Genomic DNA, 23,030 nt, shown 5'->3' with positions numbered 1-23,030 from the left:
TGTAAGAAACCGGTTGCTTTTTCATTTTTCACATCGCTGAGTTGCAAGAATGTTCAGCTGGCGATGGTTGGAAGCCACTCATTCCGCGGGTGTTGGCCTGCCCCTTTGATGGCAAAGCTTTAGAATACTTTAAGGCAGATGGTTCTCCTGTTTTCAGAATCAGCATTGGTTTGCCACCATATCAGCCAAAAAGTTCTAAAGCAGCTTGCCCCAAGCTGATTGCTGGACTATAATTCCCATCATCAAGGTGACCTGCCTTGAAGATGCAGCCTTTAAATGAGCCAAAAACAATGCACATATCTTTACTCCTGGCCACTTCTTTTTGCTCAAGTTCCAGATTAAAGAGGAAATGCTGTTTTCTGCTGCTTTGAACAAATTCTTTTTAATTTAGCACGTCATGTGTTGTATGGATTTGCAGCTGTTTCTGTTTCATATAATAAAACAATTAAAATCAGTTTTTTTCTCTTTCTGTTTAAATTTTGCTCTTGCTGATCATACTTCATGACCGCCTCTCCAGAACATGTATTCCTCTTGCTCCTTGCTATGGGTGGGAGGGCAAGATGTACAAATGAGTTTTATGGGAGAGGGGGGACTCGGGAAGCACTCTCATTTACTGGATCAACAATGTCTCCATGACCTCATTCCTGCAACACATTTCTGCCACGTGGCTTAAATTAGCTGTTGTTTTTGGCACATACCAGGCAGCTGTGAGCATCTCTTCCATAACTCAGTTTCCCTTGATAGGTTGCCTTATTGTCTGAACCTGGTTAAAGGAAGGTTGTTGGCATAGGTAACAAACTACCCACAGCCCTGGGTTCACATGACAGCTACCCGCAGGTCCTGGGTTACAGGACGGGTGCCTGCAGCCCTTGGCGGCTTTAAGTCACCTCGTCCGAATGTGGTTGTGTGAATCTGCCCCCATTTCTCAACCAGCCTTTTAATACACGCTGCCCTTTCTTGGGGTTTTCTTCCAGATGTGGGAGTCTCAGTCTTAACGCTTCGTTATTCATAGATTGCCGTAGTCCATCATCAGTCAGGTGGTTTAGCCATGGGGACAGAGGGGGAGGAATCGTGGCTGCTCGGTCCCCTGCTTGCTGTGGTTGAACAGGGATGTATCGAGAGTGTAGTGTGTGTCCCTTATGTTATCGGGAGTAAGCCCCAGGGAGCTTACAATTGCCATTTAGAAAGGGGAGCAGGAGGCGGGAAGAAAAGGTGGGCCTGCTGTTGGCCCTGCCGCTAGGGCTGATGGGAGCGGCAGCTTTGGGAACGGCCGCGGTGATGGAGGAATCTGAGCAAATGCCATTGTGCCTGGTTCAATTGCTGTGGAATGTCTGCTTTCAAATCCTCCTACCCTTGATTGCAGCTTATTTGTTTTGGCATTAGTGTTGCTGTTACTCAAACAGATTAACACTTTCTACGCGCTGTGCACATTTCCTTTAAGAAGCGCAGCCCCTGCGTGCGCAGCGTTTCCCAAAGGAAGCCTTGCCACTGGGCGGTCCTGTATGTTTGCAGTTATTCTTGGATTCTTTTTTTTTCCCCCCCCCCCCCCCCCCCGTCTCATTTATTTATTCCATTTTTATACTGCCCGGCAGCTGAGGCTCTCTCAGGGCATCGCAGCTGGCCGGGGCGGTGAGGATGAGCTGGGTAGTGTGAGCCGCCGTGAGCACGTCCCGGTCTGCCAGACGTGCCCCCCCCCCATCTTCCGCTGTCATTGGGTACATGGGGAGCAGCTTTAATGTAAACCACGAGGAGCACTTAGCCCCCTTCTTCTCCTTGCCCTTGGAGTATCAGGAAGTGCGCCGAGGAAGCGCCCCTTTTGGTTCTGGAGTCTTGTGTCCCACCTTGTGCTTTCTCCGGGCAGCATGCTTGGAACGGTTGGCGGCTTCTCTTTCCCTGCATGGCTCTTGGCAGCACGTGGGCTTGGCGGTGCTGGTGGCGGGAGCGGCTTGGTAACACGCCCCTGGCTGGAATAAGTATGTGCGGCAGGGAGGCTGGGTGCTTCCCAGGGCGCTGGCCGCCTGGCCTCGCTTCAGAAGGGCTGGGAGAGGGATCCCCACAGAAGGCGAGAGGAAACTCCACGATCCGGTTGAGTGCTACCGCTTGATTACGCCAGCTCGAGGGCCGCGGAAATCAAGTTGGAGATCTCGTAGGGGTGGGGCGACGGGCAGGGTCAACGTGGAGAAGACCGCATGGTCAGCCCGAAGGTGAAACGCGGTAGGAGGGGCTCTTCTGGGGGGCTGGAAGGCTCAGGGTTGTCCCAGGAAGAAGCCGCACGCAGGCAGTGTGTCTTTTTTAAAAAAGCCAGATCCATTTGTTAAGTGGGTGTGCCATCCTCAATGCTTAATAATCATCTGTAATATTTAGCATTGTATTAATAGGGGGGTTAACTGAAGTATACATTCTTGTAATCCTTCCAACAGCCCTGTAAGGTAGTCTGGTCTTGCTTCAGTTGTACTGCAGGTGGGTGCTGAGGGTCTTTTAGGTTCCTTCCCTGATCAGTGAACCAGGAACCTATCCTCTTAGCTGCACCTGCTCCTTTTCTTACAAGACAGGTACAGAAAATATTTCCACTTTTGGAAATAGTGGCCATATTAAAGTATTAGGAAGGGCCCTCTTCTTTTGGAATGGGGCAGCAGCTGGAGGAAGAAGCCCCTGTGGCCCTCTACATATTGGGATCGAAATCTCTTCTGCTCAGTCTGGCAAGGATGTAAGAGGCTGTAGTCCAGGAGGGCATCAGGCTGAGGAAAGATGGCCCAGTGTTTAGTGATGCCCAAGTAATCACAGATTACTATTTTTTAAAAAACTGAACACGTTCAAGTGTTTTCTTCTCCTTGCCAAGGAAAAATGTAGCAGCAACAGGCAGATCTGGCCTCCTCACAGCAAGGATATAAGCCCATGTGGTTTTGCTCAGCATTAGTCCCAAGGATTCCTGGCCGTTTTGTACCCCCTACTGGCTGCTCGGGGGAGGACAGTGGGGGAATTGCGAGTGAAGGAGGGCCAGGAGCCCTCTCTGCCCTCGGTTCTGGCAGGGTTCGAGACAAGCCAAACTCTGATTTTGCCAGACTCTGCAGGAAACAGGGAATCTCAGGCTGGGAGCGGCAGGGAAGAGAGTCCATCCTGGCTGGGCAGCTTTTCACATGGCTGAGATTTGGGGAGGCTGATCTAGACGTCCCCCCTCCTGCCCAGCTCCCTCTGCCATTACTAAATACCTCAAGCTGTGTGGCACCCAGAGAACAGCTGTATTTCCCTGTTTTCTGGCCAACGGAACAGCCTTTGAAGACCTTAGTGCATTCTTTCCCTACCACCAGCCGCCAAGAAATGGCAAGGGGACAACGTTGGTCTCTCCCAGCCCCTAAAGCAGCGGGCAGGTGGAGAAGGGAGGCCGACAGCCCACGACCTCCCTAGAATTGCAACGGGGGGACACCCGCTGAGCCTTTTCCCCACAGAGCATGTGACAGCAGCAGCTGCTGGGTCAGGAGCTGACGAGACACTGCGTGGCTGGAAGGGCCCACAGGGGTTTTGAGAGCGGCTGTGCGAGAGAACAAGGGTGCGCGCACATTGCTAGAGGGCCGGCGGGATGCGGCCTGCAGGCTCGGAGAAGGGACCAGTTCCGGGTCTCATGGCAGGGCATGGATGTCCCACCACGCTTGCAGGGTCCTGGCTGCAGTGCCACCCAGGCATCCTGACGGCTTTGCTCAGAGCGCAGAAGCACACTCATCGTCAGAGTGACCTCGTGGCAGCTCTGGACAAAAGCCCAAGACCTCTAGGCCAGCGTCTTTGCAAAAGATGGTGGGCACGTCATGAGCGGAGCCGGCTGGAGCTGGGGGTCAGACTAGATGAGCCGGGAGACCCCTTCCGACTTGCTCCGTTTCTATGTTCCCAAAAGCACTGGGCTCCACGTTCTGTTTTTCATCCTCCCTCCCACCCAATTGTTTGTAAAACGCACGCCCCCCTGTTCATCCCTACGTAGCCTGTCCGACTAGCCCCTGAGCGAGAGTTCATCAAGTCCCTGATGGCCATTGGGAAGCGCTTGACCACGCTGCCGACCAAAGAGCAGAAGACACAGCGCCTCATCTCGGAGCTCTCCCTGCTCAACCACAAGCTGCCGGCCCGCGTCTGGCTCCCCACTGCTGGATTTGACCACCACGTGGTGCGGGTCCCGCACACCCAGGCTGTGGTGCTGAACTCCAAGGATAAGGTCAGGAACAGGAGGTCTGGGGGGAGGGGGTGTGCTTGTCCCTGTGCGCATAGAATTGTCGGAGTTGGGACCAAATCAGAGGTTAACTAGCCCATCTCCTTGAGGATGCCCGAAAATCTTGGCCACACTTGCCCTCGACAGGGAAGTATCCAGTTCCCTAAATTTAAAATTCGCCATCAAGGCAGCCTCCCTTTGCGTGCTGACAGACCTGTTGGTTTGGGTCCTATGCCCTGGAGCAACAGGTGAAAAATTAACCCCATCACTCACATGGGAGCCCTTCAGCTACCTGAAGACGGCTGCCATATGCCTCTTGATCATCTCTTACCTGGGTGAAGCACACCCAGGCCCTTCAGCTTTTCCTCATAGGCCTTTGCTACTCCCCTGCCGTGGTTAACAGAGCCAAACGGCAGCACTGAAGCACACCGGAAGTTGCTTCTGTGCCGTGCTGGACCCCACTCCAAAAATGACTCTGTTTCCCCAAATGCCGCAAAGTCATCTCATCAGAAGCTGTCTTTTCTTTCCGCCTTTCTCTTCCCACACCCCTTTCCCAAGGCTCCTTACCTAATCTATGTGGAAGTACTTGAATGTGAAAACTTCGACACCACTAACGTCCCGGCCCGGATCCCAGAGAACCGCATGCGCAGCACGCGCTCGGTGGAGAACCTTCCCGAGTGTGGAATTACGCACGAGCAGCGGGCTAGCAGCTTCACCACTGTTCCCAATTACGACAATGACGACGAGGCTTGGTCTGTGGACGACATTGGGGACCTGCAGGTGGAGGTACCCGCTCCCCGCTGTGCACGGAACTGGGCAGACAGGGGCACTTGCAGCCTGCCCTGGGGTGGGGTGGGGTGTTGGGGAGAGTCTTTCAACCAGCACTTTGGACTGTGTGTTGAGGCCAGCAGAGCACCGGGAGGGTTGGGCTGAACTGAACGGGCGCCTGCCAACTTAGCTTTGGCAAAGGGCAGCTTGCGCCACTTGAGCGTTTTTGGGATTCCAGCCTTGGCCGAATGGAGACTGGGAGGTGGGGCCGGTGCCTTCAGGGGTGCCTCATGCAATCGGACATCGAAGAAACTCGGCACTTCCACTGAACACCTTCCTCCCTCTCCCCACAGCTTCCTGAAGTGCACACCAACAGCTGCGACAATATCTCCCAGTTTTCTGTGGACAGCATCACCAGCCAAGAGAGCAAAGAGCCGGTCTTTATCGCTGCAGGAGATATCAGGTGAAAGGGCCTCCCGACATGGCAGCCACTCTCAGAAGTGAGGGCTGGTGAAAGAGGACCTGGATTTCCCATCCTGCTCCAGGGTTTTCAGAGCAGGGGCTGGGAAGTGATCTGTGGAGAGGGAGAGAGACCGGTTTCTGCACCTGCGTCTAGCATTCCGACCTGCCAAATGTTTGCCTTTCTTTGGCTAGTATGAAGAGGGACAAAATAATTTCCCTCCTTGCCCAGGTTCTTTTCCAAATGCCCTCTTGCCCCTGGACATCGCAATCTCAAGTTGTCCTTCCCTGGATGCATTCTGCTTTTTTCCCTTCTCTGGCCAAGCATTAGCCTGCCAGCCAGCCTGAGCGGCCCTGAGGTCCAGAAACATAACCCCTTTCCAGTGGAAGCTGCGCACTGATGATCCAGTGTCGCAGTCGGCAGAGCCTCGGACACACTGCACTCGGCGGTGCTGTCCGTCCCGGTTCAGGCCGACGGGAGGCAGCGCTCATCTCGCCCTCCTTGCCTCCGTCCTGCAGGAGACGCCTCTCGGAGCAGCTCGCCCACACTCCAACGTCGTTCAGGAGAGACCCCGAGGATCCGTCTGCCGTTGCCCTGAAGGAGCCATGGCAGGAGAAAGTCAGGTAAGGGTGCTGTGGCCGGTGAGCCGCGGCCCCTTTCTGGGGCCAGGGCTGGTGGTCCGTGGGAGCAGGCCGGCAAGCTGGCTCTGGAGGGCCCGCAGGTTCCTGCGGAGGCCGTGTGTGGTTGACCTCTGAGAAGCTCTGCCAGCCACTCCGCTGGCGATGGACAGGTGGCTGCGCTTGGCTCCCCGTGGGGTGGGGGACACCCGGTTCTCGAGGAGGCAGCCCACAGCTTAAGCCACAACACGTAGGAGGCCTTGGGATCAACCCCCGGCCCTCCGGGGGGCAGGGAGGGCCTTTGCCAGTCGGCCCAGACCCTCGTGAGTCGGAGGGACAATATCCTTTCTCAGGACCAGGCGTCCTTAGAGAATCCCGAAGGAAGCCTCAACTCGCCCCAAAGCGGACCGCTGAGCTAGATGCCCTGCGTGGCAGCCGGGCGAGGGAGGGCAGCCCAAGGTGGTCTTCCCCACCCTGCCTGCCCCCCGCATAGCTTTGCTGGGCAACAGTTCCCGCCGCCCCCTTCGTCTCGTCCTGGGGGGCACTAGTTTGGGGAGGACTTGGCTGGAGGCTTGACCGGAAAGGCGCCAGGATAGCGAGGATGGGGCAAAGCACGTGGTGGGTGCTGGGCTGCAATTTGTGATAAAATAAGGGTTAAGTGAGGGGCTGATGGCCGAAGGGAAAGGAGTGGCAGAGAGGACCCCGCAGCCGCTGCTCCTCAGCGCTCCTTGCCCCTGAGCCCAGATGCCGGCCCTGCTGTGGCTCTTCCCGTCTCCCGGCCGGCCGTTGGAGGTTCCTGTGCCCACGGGGCCAGCCGGTGGCCTGGGCAGGGGCCCGGCTGACCAGCCCCCCTCTCTCTGCTGCCTTCCGCCAGGCGGATCCGGGAGGCCTCTCCCTACGGCCACCTCCCCAACTGGCGCCTCCTGTCCGTGATCGTGAAATGCGGCGACGATCTTCGGCAAGAGCTGCTGGCCTTCCAGGTCCTCAAACAGCTGCAGGTGAGCGAAGGGCAGCAGCGGCCGGGATGCTCATGCGCAGGTGCCGCCCGGCTGGGTCGGCTGCGGGGTCGGCCTGTCCCCCTTTCCCGCAGCACCGCAGAGCCAAGCGGAATTCCCAGCAGGTCCCCCGGCAGGTGCAGGAAGCGCACTGACGGCAGCAGGTGCCGCCTTAACCGTGCCAGTGAGCGGCCAATCCCCCCCCCCCCGGATGCTGGAGTGGCGCCTCCCCAGCGCAGTGCCTGCCTGCCCCCGGGCCGTGCTGGCTGAGAGGGCTGGCGCTGCAGGCCCGGCACTTGAGAGGCCCTGGGGTGGGGAGGGGTGGGGAGGGCCGCCCTGCAGCGCGGCTGAATAGGAAGCTGCCAGGTGACCCGCGCGGCCAGCAGAAATCCGGAGCGGCAGCAACGTACAAACGGACTGGGGTGGTCCAGGTGTGGTTCCGCGGTCGCTTGCTTCCCGGGTTCAGCCCCCGGCAGCATCTCCAGGTCAGGCTGCAAGAGAGAGACCCAGGAGTGCCTCTTGCTGGGCTGGGCTGCGTAGGACGAGGGTCCCGCTGGGTGGAAGGCGGCTGCCCCCGTGGCTTCATTCCCAGGTACCGGTGCAGTGGGGTATGCAGGGGTGCACAGCGGAAAAGCTGGGCTGGCAGAGCAGTCGGGTGTTGATAGTACTGATAATAATGATAGTAGTAATTTAATGGCAGCCCCTTGCCGCTGCTGCTGGTATTATTATTTTAGGGTTAGGGTTGGAAAAACCAAGGCCCCTGTGAAGCCGTTGAGGCTTGGAGCACATTTGGAATGGGCAGAAAGAGGGAGCTGAGCACAGAAACTCGCACCAAGTTGGCATTTTGGAAATCTGTCTTGGAGCATTGGTGGGAAGGCCGTCGGGTCCAACCCTCTGCTGTTGCAGGACACCAAGTTACACCATCCCATTCAGATGGCCCCTGTGGTTCTCCTAACCCTAACCAGGACCTTAACCCAAACCCTAATATAGGGCTGAATTACCCATGCCTCAAGACAGATTTCCAAAATGCCAGCAAATAAAAATGAGATATATATTTTAACACGCACAGGGTGAGACTCCGTAATTGCTAGTCAGATGCATAAGAACGGCTAGCCATTTCCCCCACAGAGCCTTAGTCTCCTGGAGCCAGTTTCGAGCCCCACACGCTGCTGTCTCTCCCTACGAGAGAGCATTTCCCGTCTCTCTCAGCATCGGAGCGAGACTGCAGCAGCCACCCGGCCTCCTTTCCTTCCCTTTCAGGCCATCTGGGAGCAGGAGCGCGTGCCTCTGTGGATCAAGCCCTACAAAATCCTTGTCATCTCCGCTGACAGCGGCATGATTGAGCCAGTGGTCAACGCGGTCTCCATCCACCAGGTGAAGAAGCAGTCTCAGCTCTCGCTGCTGGATTACTTCCTCCAGGAGCACGGCAACTACACCACCGAGGCCTTCCTGACAGCTCAGCGCAACTTCGTCCAGAGCTGTGCCGGGTACTGCCTGGTCTGCTACCTGCTCCAGGTCAAGGACAGGTGAGTGCGTGGGGCAGGGAGGGCCCTTGGGAGAAGGGAGGGCAGGAGGCGAGCGGCACTCAGCCTCCCATGTATGTGCGGCTGAGCCTCTCTCCTCTTCTCCCGCCACCGCAAGGCACAACGGCAACATCCTGCTGGATGCTGAGGGGCGCATCATCCACATCGATTTCGGGTTCATCCTCTCCAGCTCACCCCGGAACCTCGGTTTCGAGACGTCAGCCTTCAAGCTCACAACGGAGTTCGTGGACGTGAGTCTGGAAACACAGAAGGGGATCAGAGGGCTCTCAGGTCTGGGGGTGCACGTCCACGAACACACCCCCTGCTGCTGGATGATCCCAGCCAGGGCCAGGCGCGAGGGTGCACGAGGCTCTTGCGCGCCCGAGAGCAGAAGCACACGTCCTGCTTCGTGGCCAGCCACGCTGGAAACAGGCAGTGATGGTTCAGTTCGGGGCATTACGCTGTAACCCATAATATTTCCGAGCCATAGCGTCCCATCGCTCCTCCCGCACGTGCCAGACGTCCTGGCAGGAAAACGCCCCTGGTCCCTCGCCCGCCTGAAGCCCATCTCCGTCCTCGTTGCAGGTGATGGGCGGCCTGGATGGGGACATGTTCAACTACTACAAGATGCTGATGCTGCAGGGCCTCATAGCCGCTCGGAAGCACATGGACAAGGTCGTGCAAATCGTGGAGATCATGCAGCAAGGTACGGGGGTGGCCGCCCCGGGGGGGGGGGGGGGGGCTCCTGCCCACCTCGCAGCACCCTCCCGGCTCGCTTTCCCCGCCCGTTCATCCACCAGGGCACCAGCACAGCGCCCACAGAGCAGCCCCCCCGGTGGGAGGGAGCGGTGGAATCCTGGCCAGACCCACGGGCCCTCCAGCCCTGCCTCGCACCACGCACCAACTTGGGCCGTCCGCTGGCTCCGAGGAGCCTCCGTGGAGCCGGCCCGTCAGCCCAAGCGTGCGTGCTGCTAGAACCTGCTGGAATCGCACGGTCCCTTCAGTCGGCCAAAGGGGCCCAAGTGCCGCGGCGTGCGGAAGACGGAAGCCAGAGGGGGGCGCTGTGGCTGGTGCGCCAGCCAGTCTTCCTCCCCACACACATTTTTCCCTTCGCCAAACGGCCTGGCCAAGGGCCGGGTTGAGCTTGGCGCTCGCGCGTGGCTCTGTGACCTTCCAGTCGGCCAGCTCACGGTGTTCCGCCCCAGCCAGATCTGGGGCGTTTCCTTTAACCGCGGCAAGGAGGTCTCCTGTCCGCTAAACCGGCCTCTCCGGACACTGCCCCGGGGGCACCGGGGCTGCAGCGCCACGCTTCCCGCTGGCCCTCCCTCCAGGGCGGCAAGCGCGAGAGGGGGCCCGTGTGAACCCGGCCCCCTCGGATGCGTGGGGCCGGCCTCGCGCACGCTCGTGCCCCACGGCGCCCCCGCTGCCTGCGGCTCGCTCGGCCCGCTCCCCGCCGAGCTTTCCGGGCGAAGGCTCAGTCCGGCGCGGCTCTCTCCCCCCCCCCCCCCCCGCAGGCTCGCAGCTGCCCTGCTTCCACGGCTCCAGCACCATCCGGAACCTGAAGGAGCGCTTCCACATGAACATGACGGAGGAGCAGCTGCAGCTGCTGGTGGAGCAGATGGTGGACGGCAGCATGCGCTCCATCACCACGAAGCTGTACGACGGCTTCCAGTACCTCACCAACGGCATCATGTGACCGCCGCCGCCGCCGCCGGCCACCGCCTCCCCCCCGCAGCCGAGACCTCGGCGCCCTCCCGGAGCGCGGGAGCAGCCCCCTCCTCCCGAGCGGCCCCGGACCGCAGCGGCTCCCTCACGCCGGGCACCGCTTTTAACCCGACTCTTTTCGACACTGGCGGGAGGTAGCTGTGGGGGAAGCGGGGAGGAGGAGACGAGACGTCCGAACGCTCGCACGCTTGTCATGCGGACAGCGGAGGATCATGTGGACACGCTGCTGAGGTCTGCTTGTGCGAAAGGACAGAGCCTTCGATTGTGGATATCAGAAGAACCATGTTGCGCACCTGTCTGCCCCCTTCCCTTCTCCCCAGAACTTTTTATTTCAGTATTATTATACCTGTTTGCATCTTCTGAACTCTCTTCCAACAATCTCGTAAACGTTTTATGGGTCCAGGTGAGATTGGGGGACGGGGGTGGGGGGGAGAGAGATTTCCTTCCACAGCAAGGCCAAGAAGTCCTGCTGTCAAGAGCCGCCTCGCCTCTTCCCGAGATCCCTGTCTCTCTCCCCAGATGCAGCTGACACGCATTCAGTTCCTTCCTCCCCTTTTGTTCTTCCTGCCTCCGCCCCATCCCCTCCGATACACGTCGTCGTGGTCGTGTGAGCGCGTGTGTGTCCCTCTCTGTCGAGACGATTAAATTCCCTACTTGTTCCACCCCATTTTTTTTCATTCCTGCACATTTTAATGCAAGGGTGAAGCTGCGAGTTGCACAGATCCGTCTTTCCTTTAATATGGCCGGGTGCAGGTTCCTTCCTGCTTCTCGGAGTCCAGTTTTAATGTCCCTGGGACATCCCGGGGCCGGGGTTGGTGGGAGGCTGAGAGGCATCATGTCTTGCTTTCTGCAGAACTGCCCTGGGTTTTCCTTTCCAGCTCCTGTTGGTCATTTTTGGTTTTCACGCAACCCACAGTAGTGGGGCAGGCCCGGCTTTGTGGCTGTGTGGGTGGGTGGGGGGTTCATTCTTGGGCCACATAAGCATCGAAACTGCCCCATGCTGCCGCAGACCAATCTCCACAGCTGGAGATGCAAGTGCCGGGTGTCCCGCTCCTTAGCTGTGAATGTTAAACATTCTCACTTTCTGAAGTGCTTAGACAAACCGGTTATTCACTGGTGCAGCTGGGAAGCCCCCCACCCCACCCTCTCAGATCAGCCTGGTAGAATATTCTTCCCGGCTCCCAGCGGAGAGAAACAAAGGATCCGGACTGATACCGTGCCCTGCTGTCGTGAGGTCACCCGAGGGCGGCCACCTTCCCCTTTATTAGCAGAGTTCTGCTTTCCTCGTCGCAGCTTAGACAGTGCCTTCTCCGTCTTTGCTTCTCATAGCGAGTGTGCTGGAATCCACCCTCTTCCCTTCCGTGCAGAAGAAATTCTGGGTGCAGCTTCCCGGAAGCTCGAATGTCTTGCAGTATGACTTTCATAGAGGACTCTACCATGTCTGTGTGGTGGAGGCCGCACTTTCACCATCCACCCTTTCCTGAGAAAAGACTTTTGGGTGGTGCTTTTGTTTCACTGAAAATGGTTCATTCGGTCCTCTGAAATCGCACACAGTTTTCTTTGTATGCGAAATGAAACGTGCGTCTCCTGATTTTGGGGGATGGGGTGGAACGGTACCACATGTCTGTTGGGGTTTATGTGTGTGCGTGTGTGACTTGCAGACCTGTTTTCCTCTTTCCTGTCCAAGATTCCAATCTTTCTGGATTTGATTTTTTTTTCATGGCATACAAGGTGTGTAGTTGTGTAGCACTTAATTCTTGCAACGCTGAAAAAAAATCTTTTTTTAAACAAAAAATTCTGGTTGTATGAGACAATGTGGGGAATGGGAAGCGATGTAGAAATGGCTGCATAAAATGAAAAGCAAGAAGTTGGCACAGGACGTTCTGTATCTGTGATTTATTTTTATTTTTTTCATTTTGGTTTTTAATCAACTGAGCCCTTTAAAAGAATATATTTGCTAACAGAGGTGAAAATTCTGGTTTGGATGCTGTTGCGAAACGATGCTTTGGTGCAGCATCAACCAAGGAGCCTCCAGATGAGTCTCGAGCGTTCACCAAGTCTGCAAGAGGATCTCAGAAGTCTGTCCCACTTCCTGAAGCGTGTCTGTGTGTCCGTCTGTCAGAGAGAACTTGTTGCGATTGGGCAGGAAGGTCTTCCCTAGATGAGAACTTTTTCCGCTGGCGGTTCTTGCAGAGCAGCTTGTCCACCTGCGACGAGCTGGGAAAGATATTTTGTGATGGTGTTGTCACTCTTTCCATTGGGCTTTGTTTGCCACATTGGCCTCTTGGCGTTCCAGGGATGGGGGCTACAGAGCCCCCTCCACCTCAGCCACTCTTTCGGGAGAGGGGTGCCGAGAAAGGGATGGTATAATGCTAAGGGCGATCTGTTGAATTTCATCGGAATATTTGGCATATAAGGAAGTGGGAAACGTTGGCTAGCAATCTAGCTTGGCCTGGGCAGCGACGGGCCGACTCCATGAGGAGGGCATTGTGCTCTGGCCACCCCAGTGCTGGAGTGGTGTGTGCAGAGAGAGATGAAAGGCCCGTCCCCAATTCTTCAGGTGGGTTGGCCCGCCCGGTTTGTGCCTTGTTCAGGGCACGGACATTCAGCAGCATCCCTCCTGCTCCACCTCCTCGATTCCTTTTTCCTCGGGCAGATCTGGCCCCTACCAGAAATGCACCCGCCACCAGCCTTCACATGCTCCGAAGCCTCTGGCTGGTAGGAAGAAGGCCTGTATCACTTTTCCCAGCAACCAAGAAATGGTCCACGATCGACCGAGGGTGGCAAGTCCAGATGCTGAAGGCAGTTGCTGCCACAGCTGCCCAGAAGCTTCTGCCACCAGAGGACTCCTGTGCAGCAGCTTCTGGGCATCCCAGACAATTCTTCCCTGTTCTGATCGTTCGAGCAAAGCCTCTTTTGGGATCGTTTTGTGGGATGGGCTGAGCAAGACACCTGGCTTGCGAGCTACAGGAGTGGACTGTCGTTTTGCGGTTGGGCTGAAGTAGGCAAGTCTGCTTGCGGTGGGTGAACTGCTGAAGTCGGGTCTGAGGAACTGGGCAAGCCATTTCAGAGGGAAGAGAATTCTTGTTTTAATTTTATTATTAGGAAATTGCATATATGGTCATCCGGTCATGTTAATGGCTTTCTGGTCTCATTACTGTGAGTGGTTCCCTTTTTCTAGTGTGTAGTTAATGGCTCCCAAATGATTGTGTGTGTGTGTACGTGTGCGCGCATCTCGGCTGGATTCTTCCATTCCTCCCCACTGTGTAAGGATGGGCCGAACTCCACAATAAAATCTATGAAATGAACTTAAATTTCTAATAGAAGGCTCCTTTTTGTAAGTAGAAAGAAAGACGAAAGCGTCATGTTTGCAGAGATGTTGTTGGCCTGTTACTCATTCTTTGGGGTTCAGTGTGACTCTCCTGAGGACCAGGGCAGAAGAGAAACAGGTCTTGAAAGAGGTGGTGATTAATGAATGCCAAAGTACCAGATGCTGCATCATTTCTGCAGCTCAGCAGATGTTGCCTTCCTCCCTCTGGGATGGCAAAGCCCTACCTGTCAAACCACTTCCTTATTTTTTAAGAGTGAAGTAGGCAGGGAAAGTCTTCCTAGCCAGCAACTTCCCCAGGGAGAAGGGTACTGTGCCTTTTATTCTGTCATGCCCGTCCGTCATCAAAAGAGAAGTTACAGATTGGTGTGTGAAACAGCAGGCGTTTCTCTCTTGCTACTCCAGGGATCAGATGGGATGAAGGTCTTTCTGCAGATGCTCAAAAGCCTGCTGAGCAAAGTTAACTAGGAAGTCTAGGCGGTGGGGAGGTTTACCCAAAGAGTGGGAATCAGATCTATATCGGACATAAATAAGCTTCAGATTGTACAAGCTTCCACAAAATTCCCAAGACAAACTGCACATTTAGCTCTGCCAAAATAAACAACTGATGAGCTTGTGTTGCTTGTTGAGATTTTTCAGTTAATGGGTTGCCTTTCAGGTAAAAGCTTCAAAAATAATTTGGGGCTCAGTCCTACACATTTAGGTAGAGAAGAAGGCGCAAGCGGCCAGCGTGCTCCAGCCAGCCCAGTTGGGGCTCGTTTTCCCTGGTCAGAGGATGCTGAGAGTTGTAGGATGCATCTGCCTAAGGATGCCAGCCGTCCTTGTGCCCTGAATTTTATTTAATTACTCAGATGGTTTGGGCCATCCTATGACAGATACTTGCTTTAATCTCTGTGCAGCAATTAAAACTAACCCAATGATGGTGTGAAACTAAAATCAGCGAATGTGGTATCGCTATCAAATAATGGTTGACCTAGGAGTGGGAAGGCCCAGGTCTTCACATCCTTATTTGACTGCGACATTGAATGGCTCTCTCAGCCTAACCTACTTCACAGGGATGGTTTTATTCCATGTATTTTATTCTTTGTTGTCAATTTCACCAAAATGCCATCTAACCTCCCAACAATTGCCTGAAAGATAATCCCACCCAAATGTAACCCTTTCCGATACATCTACATTTATATTCTTATTTATGTATCGATTAACATAAGCTTCAACAAATATCCATATATATGCCCATCTAAGAAGTATCTGTCATCAACTCAAATACTGAAAGCACTGTTAGACTGTCCGTCCATTTACTCATCAAAGGTGAGCCTTTTCTGACACTGCACTGAGTTTATCTGCCAAAGGAACCCATTTGGGTTAACCAGGCTTTTAAGTTTTGGGAGCCACGAACCAGCCAGGCCTTCCACCCTAGATCGCCACCTCGATGACGCCTTCACCTGTTGAACTCCTGTCTGCTGGGCTGCTAAAAATCAGCTGGGATGCGTGGCCTTCCGAGTGCTTGGGACTACCACTCCCATGCGCCCTGGCCATTACTTACCCTGGCTGGATTGCAGAATTGCCGCTCTAGCGATGGGCGCTGTACCTGCCTGAACGCGCCCCGCTTCTCCCCCGCGGGCTTCCGACAGCAGGCGTGCAGTCCCGCCCTGGCCCAAGAGGGGGCGGGCTTGCGCTAGCAGCGCGTCCGCAGCCGCGCCGCGCCGCCTTCCCGCTCCACCAGGGGGCGCCGCCGGGCCGCTCCGCCGCCGCTTGCATTTCTTCGCGCTGCCCTGCGAACCTGCCGCACTTGCCTCTCGGCCCGAGAACCCCGGCAAGAAGCTCCGCCGAGCAGCTACCTGCCGGCGCCGCCCCGGCCCACCTGCGGAGCAGCGCGCGGCGCAGGATCGCGGCGAAGTTTTGCGCGGGGAGGGGAGGGGCGGGGAGGCACTGGCCCACCCCCCTCGCTCGCCCCCGGGGCCACCCGCTCGGGGCAGCGCGCCGCGCCCTCGGAGGGCTTGTGGCCTCGGCGGGTTTGCACCTGCGCGACTCGCCGGGCGCCGCGGAGGAGCGGCGGGCGAGGCCGGCAGCGACCTTCCACCATGGTGAGTGCGTTGCCCGCTCCTCGGGAGTGACGTCGGGGGCCTCTAGGGGGCCCGCCGGCTCGGTCGCCGCGGCAAGGCGACCCCAGGCGGCGGAGGCCCGGGGACCGTGCGCGCCGGGGGCCTCCGCGGCCGGCTCAGGTGTGCTGGCGGGGCGCGTCCTGCCGCGCGTGCCCTCCGTGGGCCGAGTGGAAGCCGAGCGCTCCTCCAGGAAGTTGGCCCGGCGGCTGCCGCCTGGGCGCCTCTTGCTCAACAGTCCTGCATGTTTTGAAATCGGGTGAAAGCCCGGCCGTCGCGGGGCCGGTGTGGGGCGCTCGGACCGGGCAAAGTTCGTGTGCGCAAGCGAGGCGGTGGGGCCGCTGTAGGCATCAAACTAAAACCGAAGCTTCCCTACTTACATGCCTTATGAAGGAGTTGATGGTAGATTTTAGGTGCTTTGCGGTGCCATCCTATACATTTTGAGCCGGAGGAGGTGTAGGCCTCTGGTTCTGGCTCAGCCTTCCATAGGATTGCTACTTTAGAGAACGATAAAGCGAATAATAATCCGGTGGAGTTGGAGTATTGGTTGCTTTAGAAAATAAAACACTACCATTTTTTAAAAAGCAGCCATAAGGAAAACTCTCAGATCCATAAAATGTGCTAATAGTCTGAACTCAGACATCACTTCATAGCATGCAAAAGTTGGCTTCATTTGATGGTTGGGTTAGGGTTAACATTACAAGACTCAAAAATGTAGAAGAGAAAATTATCAGCCCAGTAAAAGCTCTCTTAGACAAAGAGGTTCCCAGAAATTGAGGATGATAAGAGAAGATAGTTAACTCTAGAGACCTACAGTGTGGGAGAGTAAAGGCTGATCAAACGCAGCTTTAATAAAAAGGACATTTTCAGCCTTCTCAAGCAGTTAAGGATAATACAATGAACTTGGGCTCTTCCGCCTGGACCAGAAGAGCTGGAAGTCTGGGGAACATGGGCCGCGAGGGGCTGTTGCGCTCACTGATTCATCCATAGGATTAATGGCAACCATTTGACTGGGTCGCTGGGTCCCTGCTGGGTCCCTGTTAGCGCTCAGGCCCATCTCAACACCCGCTCAGAGACCCTGCAGAAGGATCTGCTCTCCCAGAACATGTCTGGCTTTGGGTGGGTCTCTGACATCTCGGGATCCTTTGCAGTGCAACCCGGGGCACAGCCCAGCATTAAGCCTCTAACTGAATGACTGGACTTACAGCCCCCCCCCCCCCCCGGCCTTCCCCTCCAGCCTTAGTAAATCAGAAGCTGGGAGACTTTTGGCTTTGCATGTAGCCCAGATGGAGCAAAAGCGCGACAGGGGATTCTGTAGGGTGTTCTGAAGACCTGAAGTGCAACCAGACCCTGGCTGGATTCAGACAACAGAATAACCCTCACCGAAGGGATGCGAATGGGTTCGTTGTGGCTTGTTGTTGAATCGTGACTTAGCGTGTTGTTTGGACCCAGCTGTGTGAACAAACCGATTGATTGATTGATTGATTGCATTTATATACCACCCCAATAGCCCAGAGGGCTCTCTGGGTGGTTTACAAACCATGATTTCTTAACCATGAACCACCCATGAAGAGAACCCAGTTTGTTTTTAAGTCCTGAACTCTGTGTTGTTTGCAGTGAACAAACCTTGGCTTGTCTGGATGGAAGGGGTTGTTCCACGGCAAAGGCTGCTTGGGCGGCTGCAGGGAGCACCTTTCCTTCCCTGAATTTATGGGATTGATGCCTCTCCCTGTGATCCGCACTGAGGCTCTCGGTGCAGATCACAGCCCTGCGTGTTTATAGGCTGGAGGTGTTGACGCTCTTCCAGAGGGCGAAGCCCCTGGGCACAGCCTTCCCCCAGCTGACACCAGCCACGGGTGGGAGACGGTATCGGGTGGGAGACGGTGTCAGCAACCGGTTCCACGCCATGACCTTTCCTTTGTGTGGCTTCCTCCTGCCTGGATCTAGCTCCGTTTCAGCTGACTCTGCCAGCTGGGCTAATGTTTAACTCCTCTCGGTTGTCATTTTGATGGGGCGTGGGGCGTGGGGGGGAGCGGTCTGACAAAGCTGCCCTGCCTAGCCTAGCCAGCTCAGCCCACCCTGGCAGAATTGGACAGGATGGGGCATGAGACAGGCCTCTGGAATGCCTGCCCTGGGGCAGAATCCAGCTCTCGCCTCCTCGCTGTGGTACATTTCCATTCACCCTTCACGTGCTCCTTTGGGGAGGCGCCCCTGCGGAGCTGCGAGGGTGTTCCTTGGGTGCCAGCCCCCAGAGTGGCTGGCATGGATTCAGTGGCAAATATCCAAAGTGGGGGCGCACCTTGCGGCAGCCCCCATGGCCTCCCGAGTCCAGAACTGCAGGCAGCTGCTGTGCTGAGCTGTATCTACATGCCCGCTCGGGCAGCGTTTGCAGCGCAGAGGGGCCGTGGCGGCTCCTTCAGGGCCAGGCCCCCAAACATATCAAAATACCAAGCCATGGATTGGATCACTCCACTGGATCTGCCTAACATGGCTCCTCTGGAGCTGCACGTGCAAATTTGGAAATAATGATCCTAACGTTGGTTTTTAATATATAGATAGGTGCTTCTGCATATATCCATCGTAATGAATGTGCACGAAAAGCACAGATACGGAAATGCAGCTTTCTAATTAGGATGCAGAGGCTTCAATGGCAGCAAGACAAGTCTCCGAATCTGCGTTCATTTGAAGGCGGTGTCTCTCGGCTACTTGTTCAAACGTCGAAAGCATTATAAAGTGCTCGGTGCTTTGCATCACAGGAGGTGACCGCTTCTGTGTGCAGTATTGTGACATCAGCCTTTGATCTCTCATGAGGACTGAGAGCATCCATTCCCCTCCCATGGGTTGGTTATATCCCACCCAGCACGTCAGTAATTGTAAGGGCTGAACAGTATTCCAGTGAATATTAAAACTGCTCCAATATAAAATTTATCCGTACAGTAACCTCCCCCCCAGAAGAAGCAAGTGGATACTGCCAGAATGTCTGTTTCAATGAGCCTTGGCTGTGGGGCTCCATCAGCAATTAGCCAAATTAGGCAATCCCTTAGGAAAGAGGCCGTGCCGTCCAATAGGCACAAACAGATGCTTTTGCTGAATTCGCCGCAGGATCCAGGGAAGCGGCAATGGGGATGCCAAAGCAGTGATTCATTCATGAAACAGAATAGGGCGATCCAGTTTCCCATTCTCCTCTTGCTTCAACTGTGGCGTGCCAGAATTCTTCACCAATAACAGGAATGCACAGGCAGGAATTGTGGTTGGCTTCGCCTGTCCGTAGCTTAACCAGAAGGACTGGGGTCCTGCTCTGGTGGGGAAGGGCCAGGAGGCCTGGCTCTCTGGCCTGCTCTGCCTGGTGCCAAGGACCAGCTCCCGGGGGGTGTGCAGCGTGAGGGGCTTGGCTCCCAATTCCTGCTGTGCGCCCTTCCCTGTTGGATTGGACGGGGGTGTGCTCCTTTCTGAGAGCTTTCCTGGTTGGCTTCTGTGCTGCATTTGTATCTGCCCATTTTCCTGTTGCACGATCCCCTTCCTCTCCTTTTAACCTGATAGCAACCCTGTGAGGTACATCCAGCTGGTAGTTGCCTGGCCCCAACTCAGCTTCATGGCCGAGTGGGGATTCGAACTCAGCTCGCCCAGCTCCTCAGTTCAACCTTTTGACCACTGTCTCACACAGTACTGCCTTCCTCCCCTCTCCGCATTCAAGCCCACCAGCCGCGAGGAGTAACACCACACCGATAGAAAATGCAGGGAAATGCATGAAAGGAGAAAGGCAGATCGAGACAATCAAAAGAACAGCACTGCTAAGCCAGGTAAAACCTTGTGTGAGGCTCCATCAGCCAGCCAAGCTGACTAAACCAGTGGATAAATAAATGCATCCGATGGCATGAGATGCACCAGCCTGGAGCTTAAGGGAGTAATTCCATCCTACCGGAAGAGTCTGCCCGTGCTTGTCTCTCACTCTCAGGGTAATGACTTGCGCAGAAGCACCAGGAGCTGGCTTGCGCTCCAGCTGTGTTTTTTCGTGTTGCTTGCTCGCTCCATTTAAAAGCAGACGTTGGAGAACCAGCTCATGTTTGGACCTTGCGATGCAGAATTGAGCCTGGAGCCAGACTGCCAAGCATTATCCTGATATCCCAAGCTTTCTCGGAGGTCTCGTCGTGAGAAGAGGCCCCTGGAATGCCGACCCACCTTAGCTAAGCTGAATGCAACTTAAGTGCAGAGTTATTGGGAAAACCGTGTTGCAAAAAAGCGGAACTGGTGTACAATGGAGGAATTTCTGCTCCGTGCTGGCTTTTTGGTGCAGACGCTTTTGGAATAATGTAGTAGCCGAGGGTTGTATTCTAAGGTGCCAGCCCACCTCTGACTTTGGCGGAAGCCCTGCCAGTCACCCACTCCTGGAAGTGGCTGGGTTAACCTGTGTGCTGCAGTTTGGCAACGGCAGGTGTGAATGCCCCTTCTGCTGGCTGGCTGTCCCCGAACAATCGTGCAGGTGAGGCAGGAGCTGGCCCAGCAGATAAGCCCTGCCTGCCTTCCGTTCGTGCAGAAAGGACGTTTTGAAGCTCTGGAGTACCTTTTGTGCCATTCCCAATCGATTTTGCAAACCAAGCTTGAAATCGCAAAACGGGAGTGACTCTGGAAAGTTCCTGAAAGTTTTCTGCTGTCTGAAGCACAGGGGAAGCGTTTTTCTCTCTCCTCTGGTATCCCAATCACATTTTCCTCTCCGCTTTCCGGGTGGGAATCTTGAAGGAACCCAACCCTAGTTAACAGTCGAAAGTTGTTGGACAGGCTGGTTTTGCAACCGATACAGGGCAAGTTTCCGCACCTGGGCAGGGCAGCCGTGCAAGGCGCAAAAAATAAATAAAAAAGTGGGTGAGGTTGATTAGCCTGAAGGAAAGAAACTGGGTAGGCCTGGAGTGAGGGGGTGGAAGGAAGCTTCCTGCATGGAGTGGGACAGCCTGTTCGTCCAAAGGGGTTTGCATGAGATCGTGCCCTGAATTCCCAGTGTAGGAGGCGCCAGGACCTGCATGGGCCCCTCTGCTGCAGGATACTCTCCCAAGCATTTGAGGGAATAAGGCTATTTAGCAAAGAGCCCATGGGGGGATTTTCCGTCAGTCCATCCCCGGTATGCCACTGACTCCAATCGGGCTTCCTCCCAGCCAGGTCTGCATAGGTTCTGCCATCCAGTTGAATATTCAGCCGTAATCCTGTGCTCCTTTACCTGGAGTAAGATGCGTCTACTCAGGAGGAAGTCCTATTGGGCTCAGCATCTCTAGGGCTGTGCTATTAACCGTTTAGATTCCATCTCCAAATGTTTTTGGATCCCAGCTCCCATCAGTCACAGGAAGCTTGGCCAGTGGATAATGGGAGTTGAAGTACGGCAATACCGCAATGCCTCAAGCCCCCCCGTCTAAATAAAATTCCTTTTCCTGCAGCTGATATTTCAGTTAGTGAAATGTTTGTGAGTGTGTTACCTGGATAACTTTCGTGTTTCCATTTATGAATGGAATTGTTGATGGTTTTGAAAATACGCTTAGGCAAATTCTAAACTGACAGGGAAAGGTATTCTTTAAAGGATGTTTGTAATTAGTTGATTCTGGCTAGGAGGGAACGCCGTCTGGTTAAGCTGCGCAAGGAAAGGCCACTGAAGACACATTAAGCCAGGAAAAGTGGCCTCCAATTAATAACATGACCATAACAATGAGATTAGACAGACAGCTATTAGAAGGATGGGTGGAACTGCACACAGGGGCAGCCCTGCTGTGGCTGATGGGCCACGTGGCAAACAGGCCATTGCCCGCTCCCGAACAACGTCGAGGAGGAGATGTCCTGTGAGACCGAGGCAGTCCATAAGCACACTGGCTATTTATTGACCTGCTGATTGTGCTCATATCCCGCATTTTTTCCTGGAAGCAGGCCCAGCTGACCTACAAAACCCTCTTGCTTCGCCTCTCCGGTTTTATCTGCACAACAGCCCTGTGAGGTAGCCTAGCCTGAGAGGCCAGGGCTGCGCCAGTCACCCGGGGGGCTCCATGTGGACTGGGGATCAGGAACGGGATCTCCCAGTCCCCAGTGCGGTGCCCTTAGTGGCTGCAGCACACCAGTTCTTTGTTTAAGCCGCATGGAGTGTGGAATGTTCTGGAAGCATTGAGCTGGAGTGCTCGACGTAGGGCGGTCCCTTTGCCGTGGATCTGACAGGCCACACGATTCGCTGCAGCAAGGATGGCTGGGGAGGCCAGGAAGTGCACCAATTGAGGGTGAAGGGACCCAAAACCGGAGGTTAAGTTTAGGGGACGTGCCTGAGAAGCAAGGGGAGCACAGAAGACCGCTCCAGTTTCCACTTGGCCTGGTCGAGGAAGCCGAGCGGCTGGAAACCAGACTCGCCTCCGGATCGTGCACGGTCCTCCCCATCTTTGCCCCATTTCGGAGGGGGCGTCTGCAGCCCTTCCACAACCCTTGCTGGGACCGGAGCACATGTGGGGGAGCCCCCCTTCGGTGCCCCACTGAGAGGGTCTTTCTCCGGCATGCCCATCCTCCCTCTGCCCCCTTTTCTCTTCCTCCCTGTCCGGGCATGTCGCCTGGCAACCGGCAGCCGGCATTGTCTTCGCGGCTTGGGAGGAATGGACCCTTAGCAACCGGCCTTTTCTCTCCTTTGCAAAAATTTGGAGAGAGAGACAGAGAGAGAGAGAGAGAGAGAGAGGAAGGAAAAGACCACCCATGTTCGTGGAGCGAGAGAGATTTGCAGGCCCCGGATTCGGTAGACGAAGAGGGAAGAAGGAATTAGAAATGCCACTGTCTGGTACACCTCCAGCAAGAATTCAACCGTGGGCTTAGCGGAGATGCCGGGCAGCTCTTTGCAAAGGGCTGCAAGCAAGCTGCGCTCATGTCAGGTTCCTCTCCGAGAGGGAAATCAGCAGCTAAATAACGAGACTGTGTATGTTGCTCCGTAGCAACGTCGCCCTGCTCTTCAGCCAAAAGGGCCCGTTGAGGGCTGCAGGTTACTTGAGGTGCGATCAAAATGTGGCCACTCGTCGGTCAGCGAACATTTCTCGAGAACCACGCGCGACCGTCTCCGCTTCACTGAGGAAGTTGCAGAAGTGTGGGCGAAGCAGCAGCTGCTTTGGCTGAGCACTGGCCCGTGCTGGCGGTGGGACTGTTGGCTGTGGCAGGCAGAGTCTCACGGACCTCCGCGTCCTCGCCGCGATCAGCCACCCATTCACGCACCAGCTCTGCAGCATCCGACCGCGTGAAACGGCCCCCGGGTTGCGTGCTGGGCACTCAAAGGATGCCGCTCAGCCCCTTTTCCAGTCCTTCAGTTCTGCTTTTCTATAC

At 55.6% G+C, this 23,030-nt stretch overlaps 1 protein-coding gene across 3 annotated transcripts in view; it reads left to right on the top strand.

The window, feature by feature from the left end:
- Positions 1 to 13,594, top strand: part of PI4KB (phosphatidylinositol 4-kinase beta) — a 31,316-nt gene extending 17,722 nt beyond the window's left edge. For all 3 annotated transcript variants that reach the window (XM_044449319.1, XM_044449320.1, XM_044449318.1), the window contains 9 exons: positions 3,971 to 4,198; positions 4,751 to 4,978; positions 5,314 to 5,423; positions 5,939 to 6,043; positions 6,912 to 7,035; positions 8,293 to 8,558; positions 8,674 to 8,806; positions 9,141 to 9,261; positions 10,070 to 13,594. In XM_044449319.1, the coding sequence (XP_044305254.1) occupies positions 3,971 to 4,198; positions 4,751 to 4,978; positions 5,314 to 5,423; positions 5,939 to 6,043; positions 6,912 to 7,035; positions 8,293 to 8,558; positions 8,674 to 8,806; positions 9,141 to 9,261; positions 10,070 to 10,251 (1,497 nt within the window). In that variant the 3' untranslated portion in view covers positions 10,252 to 13,594. The remainder of the gene's footprint in view (positions 1 to 3,970; positions 4,199 to 4,750; positions 4,979 to 5,313; positions 5,424 to 5,938; positions 6,044 to 6,911; positions 7,036 to 8,292; positions 8,559 to 8,673; positions 8,807 to 9,140; positions 9,262 to 10,069) is intronic.
- The last annotated feature ends 9,436 nt before the right edge of the window (positions 13,595 to 23,030 follow it).

Source organism: Varanus komodoensis, unplaced genomic scaffold (assembly GCF_004798865.1).
Source record: "Varanus komodoensis strain SLA01 unplaced genomic scaffold, ASM479886v1 scaffold57, whole genome shotgun sequence".
NCBI lineage: Eukaryota > Metazoa > Chordata > Lepidosauria > Squamata > Varanidae > Varanus > Varanus komodoensis.
Note: the sequence above shows the minus strand (reverse complement) of the source record. Positions and strands in the feature narration are given on the sequence as shown.